Raw genomic sequence first — 7,751 nt, 5'->3', positions numbered from 1 at the left:
TAGGGGCTGCTTTTACATGCTGGGCTGGGTGCTCCCCACTGCGGGTGAGTGGGGTGAGGAGATCGCGGTTCCTGGCCTTCAGCAAGGGCCCAGCCTGTGCCCCTCTCTGGCAATCAGGCCCCAGGGCTCAGTGCCTGGGCACCAAAAGGGCTCAGCTCTGCACTAGAGCACAGCTCTGGCCCGCGGCCCAGGGAAACAACCCCCCAGGCCTTGCCCAGCAGGCACCCAGGGCTCTGGTAGAGCCAGGACACAGGACCGTGCACGGCCATGGAGAGGCAAGCCGTCTGCTTTTGCCACCCCCACCCCTGTGGAGCACGAGAGACCAAGACCCCACACCCCGTCCCGCAGGGCCCACGGCACGGGGCTGAGCTGCAGGGGTCCCAGCTGCCTACGTTCAGCCAGCCGGACTGGCTCAGGTGAGTGACAGTAACAGACACAGCCAGCTCCACTAACAGCTTTATTTACTATGCTCTTAAGCTAAAACTATTTACAGTCTTCGCTGGGAAGAGGCGACATGCGACCCCCTGGAAGTCCCCGGGGCAGGCTTGGCAGTGAGTGCACACCCTCAGCGCTTGGGGCCTGGCTTCAAGGCCTTGTACTCCACCCCTATGCAGTACCTCTCGGGCAGACCGGTGGCTCTGGGAACGGGAAAAAAACAATAAGATCCCAGACCGCTGTCACGGCACAGGACACTGCATGGGGCCACCTGCCACGGGGTCTCCAGCTGTGCCAGGCCCGGAGCCAGCCCCGAGGGGCCCAGCAACACATCTGGCACCGCGGCGCCCCGGGAGCAGAGCTGACCGGTGACAACAAGCGACGGCTGAGCCCAGGCGGAGGGACTCTGCTCCGGCTTCGCTTCCACGGGGAGCCCCAGCCCCCGGGGAGCACACGGGGCAGGAGGGAGGCTCAGAGCAGGTGCCAGGAGCTGTAGCTGGGGCAGCACACGGCAAAGTGACCTGCCTCCCCCCACTGCCGTGGCCGGCCCTGCGGCAGCTGCCCTGTCCTCAGCCGGCGGCTTGCGCCCCAGCCTGCTCCTGCACCACCCAGCGAGTGCCAGGGGCTCGGCCTGCCCCACGACGTGGGGAGGGGGGCGGCAGCAAGAGCCAGCACAAGTCGTGACCAGCCCCCACGGTTCAGCCCCGCGCGGCCCCAGCCTCACCGGAGCTCCTCCATCCTCGTTCTCTTCAGCTGGGCAATGCGATCGGCGTGCTTCTGCATCTCCTTTTGCAGGCGCTTCCCATCCTCAAAGCAGACGGCCCGCTCCTGCACCAGCTGCTCCTGGCGCTCCTTCATCTGGCACCGCACCGCTTTACCGTGTGCCATTCGCTTGGCCGCCCTCTCCTCCTGCTGCTTCTGCTCCTTCTGGGCCTGCTCCCGCTGGTCCCTGGGGGAGACGCCAGCGCCCGTGACAGGGGCCAGCCCAGTCGCGCGCACGGGCAGCGCCCGTCCTCCCGTGACCTTCCTGCCAGGGGCTGCTCTGTCCCCCGCCCGCAGACACGGGGTCCTACGTCTGCCCGAGCTGGGTCGTCTCCGCTGCAGCTCGTGCCCTCCGGCTCAGCCAGAGACGCACAGGGCAGGCCTGATGTGGCCCAGCCCAGTGCCCCGCACGCACGCTCTCCAGCGCCTGCACGCCATTGCTGCCCCGGGCTGGGCCACTCCTTGTCCTACCTGAGGACCTGATCGTAGTAGCTGCGGTCCCGCTTGGTCTGAATCATCTGCTCGTGCTCCTTGCGGGCCATCTGGTCCAGGCGGCTCTGCTGCAGCTCCGCCTGGGTCCTCAGCTTCTTGAGCACGGCCTCCTTCTCCCTTTGCCGCCACTCTCGCTCCTTGGCCTCCTGGTGCCGCTTGGCCCGGACCGCGTCCTGCCGGGAGGGAAGCCCTGACTGCGTGGCCCAGGCAGCAAGGAGCCAGGCGGAGGCGCTGGCCCCGCTCCCCTGGGGAGCTAGCCCTGGCCCTCGAGCTGCCTCTCCTGGCTCCTCTCCCGGCTGTATACAGCCCACTGCGCTCTCCTCCCCTCCTGCTCCACGTGCGGAGCTGGCTGCCACGGCAAAGCTGGACGGACCCAGGCAAGCTGCGGGGCCTCGCCTGCCGCCGGGGAGAGCTAACGTCCTCTCCCCTGAGCCCGGGCTGCCGCACGCCCCGCTGCGTCCTGCTCTGCCAGGGGCTCCAGCCGGGCCTCGGGCTGCCCCGCCGCGGTCCCAGGGGGAAGCATCCCCCACTCCTCCCCCGGGGTGCGTGGGGTGATGCCCTCCCGCCCTGCCGGGACCCCGGCTGCCAAGCGGGCCAGGAGGGCGCGAGGGCAGGGGCAGCCGCGTGCGTCACCTTCTCAGCCTGGAGGTCCTGGGCCCTCTCTTGCAGGGCTCTCAGGCGGGCCGTCTCCAGCTCTTTCTCGTGCCGGGCTTTTTCCTGCCGCGCCTCGAAATCCGCTTCCCGCGCCTGCCACGGCACAGCCCCGGATGCATGAGCCACGGGGCCGCCCCGGGCCACTGACCCCCCACCATGCACTGGCACACATGGGCAGCCCCGTCATAGCGTCACACGTGTGTGTGCTGGGTCACTGATACGTGTGCAGCATTCTCACACGGGCAGTGGCAGGTGCACACGTGTGCCCTTCAGCCCCACACGACCATGTGCTGCCTGCACCCGTCAGCGCACGGGGCTCTCTAGCGCTCTCCCCGAGGCCCAGCCAGGCTGAGACCAGAGCGGGTCGTTCCAGCCCCGCTCGGGCTCCGCAGGCCCCTGCCCCGGGACCCGTACCGTTTTCTGTTTCTGGTAGTCCAGGACGCGCTGGTCAGCCAGCCTCTCCTGCTCCAGCTTCTGCTCCTTGTATTTCAGCATTTGGTTGTTGATGCGGAAATCCTCCATGTGGGCTTCCCTTTCTTTTAGCCGTTTCTTCTCCAAGTCCTGAGGAAGGTCCAAGCGGAGGGACTGAGAGAGATGCCAGGGGGACGCCCCAGCGCGGATCCACTTCTGTCGCTTCGTCCTCGGCAACTTCCCGCAGCCGGACGGTGCCAAGCCCAGCTTCAGCCTGCCAGACCCGCCGTGGCCTGGGTGTGCGGGACAGCCTTGCTGCGTGGCACCCAGGGGCCCCGGGGATGTGACCCTGCCCTCGGGCAGCCGGGTCAGTGCAGCTCTGCGTGGCACGTGGGGCGAGCCCAGATCCGCACCGATGGGGATGGCCAGGATGAACCCCTTCCCTCCCGTGCCTGTGCCCTCCTTACCTGTAGCTCTTCCAGGTGAAGCTTCTGCAGGCGGTCCCGTATCTGCTGGGCCTCCAGGTCCTGCACCTCGGCCTGTATGGCCCTCTCCCTCTCGTTCTCTGCCATTTGCTTCTCAATCTGGCGTCTCCCCCTGAGGGAAACACAAGAAAGGTCGCACGTGCTGCCCGCTGGCGCCGGGCTCCTCGCCAGCAGGACCCCTGCAAGACCAGCTGGGCTCCAGGTCTGCTCCCAGCCTGCCGTCCAGCGGCCAAGCTGAGTGTGGGGCGCCCCTGTCTCGGCCTCCACGCGAGGTCCTGCACGTGCGAAGTGCCCACGTTTGAGGCAGCCCCTGCCTGGCCGTGCTGGGGCAGGGCCTTCCCGCTCACTGGATCAGCTCCTGCTTCCTCTTCTCCTCCAGCTCTTCCTGCATCCGGACGACTTTCTGGCGCTCCACTTCCATATTCTGATCTAGGCGCAGCTCCTCCTGTTTCAGCTCCTTCTCCATCTGCTGCTTCTCCATCATCTGGGCATCCAGGACGGCATGGCACCTGGCATCCACGATCATCTGCAGGGCAGAGCACCAGGCTGGGAGAGGGACCCAGAGGTGGGGCGCAGAGCGGGGAAGAGACCCAGGGCTGTGGGGGCTCCAGTGGGAGGCAGGGCTCAGGCCTATTCCTGGCTCTGCCACTGACTGTGCGCGTGCCCTTGGGGGAGTCCCTTGCCTGTCTCTGGGTGTCTGCACAGCTCCCGTGAGCGCAGAAGGGAGCGCAGGGCTCAGGGGCAGGAGATGCAGCATGGCTCTGCCTTTCGGGGGAGAGCACTTGGAGCCTGGGGGCAACGGGGCAGCAGGGGGAGAGGGGCAGGGGAGAGAGGAGCCGGAGAGCCTGCGCCCGCGGCCCACCTTCTCCATGTCCTTCATCTCATCTTCCTGCTCCAGACGCATCCTGTAGGCCCGCTGCAGCAGGTAGTTGCCTCGCTCCTCGGCCTCCTTCTCCAGGTCGCTCTTCTCTACCTTCTGCTTGAGAAGAATCCTCTCTTTCATGGCCTTTTTGCGCTGGGCCACAGCGGCCTGGAGGGGAGAAGCAGGTTGCTAGCAGCCCCTGGCAGGCGGGGAGCTGGTCCCCTGCCCACATGGTCAGTCCTGGCACATGCCCACCCCATCCCACAGCACCAGGGACCCAGCCTCGAAACCACCTAGCACAGGGGAAGCAAGAAGAGGCGACTACCATCGTGGCGTCCCTCTCGGCTTTGTAGGCTGCTGCCTTGGCCTGGCGATCCTCAATGACGCACTGGGCCTTAATGCGCTCATACTCTGCCCTGCTCAGGATGAGCGTCTGCTGGGGCGGTCTCTCTCTAGGAAGGCTGGGGGATGGGCAAGAGGGCACGAGAGAGTCGGTGTCAGGGCACGGAGTCTCCCTTCCCTGAACCGGGTTAATAGAATCATCGTAATATATTAGATAATAATAATAAATGCTAAATGCGCCAGTGTTTATTCCCTGCTCCACCTCCCCCATCTCCACGGCGATGGCATGACGTGGGTGTGACATCACATAGCCGTGCCCGGTGCTGTACGTAGCAGCTGGAGAGGGGCCCTGGCCCAACCTTACCGCCCCCTCCCCGGCCTCTCCCGGGGCCTGCGGTGTCCAAGCAGCATCTGATTCTGTCCCAAACCGGTCAGGCTCAGGGGGTCCTTCTTCTCCTCTCTGCCTGGTCCAGCCCCACGTGCGGTGGGATCAACGTGCAGACACCTCTCGTTTTAAATCAACGAGGAGGGCCCACAGCTCGTGTCTGAGGGTTCGTGCTGCTCCTGCCCTGCCACAGGAGCTACTTCCCCACACCCCAGCTCCTCTCCAATCCCACCCAGGCATTTCAGGGCTGCTTAGTGCCCCGCAGGAGGTCAGTGGAAGCGGTACGGGCCAGCGTGGCACCACAGCCCTTCTGCGGGGCAGCTGCAGACCACCGGGCCCCTGACAGCACCTCCAAGCATGTGTCGCCTTACACGAGTTCGCGGACATAGTCCTTCGTGATAATCAGGGTGGTCTTTGGCTTATAGGGCTGGTCAACGGGCGGGGACAAATCGTGAGCCCCATGTGGCATCGTGGCGAGGTAGGCAGGCCGCGACTGCTGCAGGTTCTGCAAGAAAGGAAGCACGGGGTCTCCTCTGGGCTCCTTCTGGGTGGGGACGGGCACACGGGGGCCGGGAGCAGGCGCCCCTAGGGCACGGCTCTGCCAGCCACTCACCTTCCTCTTGGGCTTGAGCACCGGCATCGTCCTGGTGTTATCCCTTAATTGGGGCAGGGGCTGCATTGGGGCCCGCACCCAGGCCACCTTCCCCTTGGCTTTGGGCTGGCCGGTAGGCGGCGGTGGAAGCACCTGCCCCCGAGGTGCTCCTGCTTCGTGCAGCGGTGGGAGCTGGGGGAGGAGGAGAGATGCTCAGCAGAGGCCCCCCTGCCAGCCCCTCCCCAGCGCCCAGCCGCCAGGCTGCCCCCCCACCCCTCAGCCTGGCAATGGGCAGCAGCAGCCCGTGTCCCGGGAGAAGCTGCTGTGCCCAGGCGCCGCGGGAGGACTCTGGCCGTTCGCACCCCATCACCTACCACGAGCGTGGTTTTCGAGGGGCCTTGTGCCAGCTGGGGCTTGGGCGCTGGGGGCACCACGGGCTGCTTAGCCGGGCTAGCGGGGCTCGGCAATGCCATCTTTTCAGGCTGAGGCTCTGCAAAGGGCCCGGGGCCCGGGGCAGAGGCGCCCCGAGCGGTCACGCTGCGCCTACCCTTGGTACCCGATTTCCTCTCCTAACTATCTAAAGTCTGAAGTATCGCTATCTACCTCCAGTCCGAGCTACTTCTATCGACCTAACATCCACTAACTTGCCGCTCTGTCAACTCCTACCCATCCAGCTCCTCACTATTAACCCAACAACCTCCTCACACTGCGATGCACGCCGACCGGCGAGTCTCTTGGCTGAGCCGAGACTGACCAGGCGGGACCCGGCGCTGGTATTTATACCTGCCCCCCGTCTCCGTGGTGATGGAATGACACGGGCGTGACATCACAAAGCCGTGCTCGGCGCTGTGTATAGCGGATGGGGAGGGGCCCTGGGCCCAATCCTGCCCCCCACAGCGGTGTCCAAGCAGCATCTGATTGCATCCGAAGCCACTCAGGCCGAGCGGGGTCCTTCGCCTCTTCTCCCTCCGGTCCAGCCCCGGCTCAGGGCAGGACCAGCCCTGTCTGACCCTTGCTGCGTGAGGCCAGGGAGGAGCCGGTGAAAATGCACTCAGGAGCCCCCAAGCAGAGGCCTGACCCCCACAGGAAAGGAGGCAACATCAGAGACACAGAATCATAGAAAAGGGGGGTTGGAAAGGACCTTGGGAGGTCGCATCTCGTCCAACCCCCAAGCAGGACGAGTCCCAGCCCGATCGTCCCACCGAGGCTTTGTCTAGCCAGGTCCTGAAAACCTCCAAGGGTGGTGACTCCACCACCTCTGGGAAACCTGTTCCTGTGCTTCACCGCCCTCCTAGTGAGAAAGTTCATCTAATATCCAGCCTCAACTTTCCTTCCTGCAACCTGAGCCCATTGCTCCTTGTTCTGTCATCTGCCACCACTGATAACAGTCCAGCTCCATCCTTTTTGCAAGCCTACTTCAGGCAGTTGAAGGCTGCTATTAAATCCCTCATCAGTCAGCTCTTCTCCAGACTCAATCAGCCCAGTTCCCTCAGACTCTTTTCACAAATCCTGTCCCCCAGCTCCAAAACCATTTTTGTTGCCCTCCACAGGACTCTCTCCAACTTGTCCGCACCCTTTCTGTAGTGGGTGGCCCAAAACTGGATACAGGACTCCAGATGTGGCCTCCCCAGTGTTTATCTGTGCGATAAATACACCACCTGGGAAAGAGGGTTGTATTTTGGGTGTTGAAATGCACTGGTCTCTGGAAAACAAGGTGCCTTGGGGAAATCCTATATTTTTTATTAAACCAATGAAAATGCACCTTTCTGTTACACTCCTTTGTGCCATCAGACATGACTTGATTATGCTGAGAAGCAACAAGACGTTTTAAACCTCTGGGATCAGCAGTGCCAAATGTGGTCTTCTCAGGCGCCGATTTATGTGCATGCCGCAAGGGACCGATTTGTGTCTGCATGATGGGAATTTGGTGGGTGACAACATTGCAACGAGCAAGTGTCACTGACAGCAAATCTCCCCCATTTATTCTAATCCTATCTTCTCTCCCATGTTACTGCTCTTTATGAGTCGAGCAGTCTTGCATGCTTTCCCCACTAACCCCAAATCCCGTCACCTCATACCTCTGTCACAGGTCTTTTACGGTTTGTTTGACTGTGTCACTTGTGCAGGAGCTGGTGTATGATGCAGAAGTGCAGCTGTGTCCACCCTAGAGGTGGCTGCACAGCAGGCCTGGAGGAAGAGCGCTACGCCCTGCTTTGCCTGGGACCAGCTGAGAGAAACTGGGTGTCCCAGCCCCTCCCAGTACCTCAGTTTCCCCTGCTACTCACTGTGTATTTAGACTGGCAGGGCCATGGCTATCTTGCACGGTGAGTT

General features: G+C 63.5%; 1 protein-coding gene across 1 annotated transcript; it reads right to left on the bottom strand.

Moving 5' to 3' along the window:
- Nucleotides 1-449: 449 nt before the first annotated feature.
- On the bottom strand, nt 450-7,221 carry LOC149861164 (cilia- and flagella-associated protein 45-like). The gene is made up of 10 exons (XM_090053545.1): nt 5,200-7,221; nt 4,427-4,562; nt 4,102-4,269; nt 3,587-3,765; nt 3,222-3,351; nt 2,758-2,904; nt 2,323-2,436; nt 1,669-1,862; nt 1,160-1,384; nt 450-638 (listed from the first exon to the last, which is right to left on the bottom strand). Exons 1-10 carry the CDS (start codon nt 5,505-5,507, stop codon nt 566-568), a joined length of 1,674 nt encoding a protein of 557 aa, XP_089909671.1. The 5' UTR covers nt 5,508-7,221; the 3' UTR covers nt 450-565.
- Nucleotides 7,222-7,751: the final 530 nt, after the last annotated feature.

The sequence above is a fragment of the Crocodylus siamensis genome, chromosome 6 (genome assembly GCF_052110815.1).
Source record: "Crocodylus siamensis isolate JL-2025a chromosome 6, ASM5211081v1, whole genome shotgun sequence".
Lineage (NCBI taxonomy): Eukaryota > Metazoa > Chordata > Crocodylia > Crocodylidae > Crocodylus > Crocodylus siamensis.
The sequence above is the reverse complement of the archived record's forward strand: the minus strand, read 5'-3'. Positions and strand labels throughout refer to the sequence as shown.

Excerpts from the sequence above, each read along its gene's own strand:
- LOC149861164 (XM_090053545.1), bottom strand. The coding sequence starts at position 5,507 with ATGCAGCCCCTGCCCCAATTAAGGGATAACACCAGGACGATGCCGGTG. Across the intron at positions 3,352-3,586 it reads AGGAAGCAGGAGCTGATCCA|GGGGAGACGCCAGATTGAGA; the intron begins GTGAGCGGGAAG and ends TGTTTCCCTCAG. Across the intron at positions 1,863-2,322 it reads AGGACCTCCAGGCTGAGAAG|GACGCGGTCCGGGCCAAGCG; the intron begins GTGACGCACGCG and ends CCCTCCCGGCAG.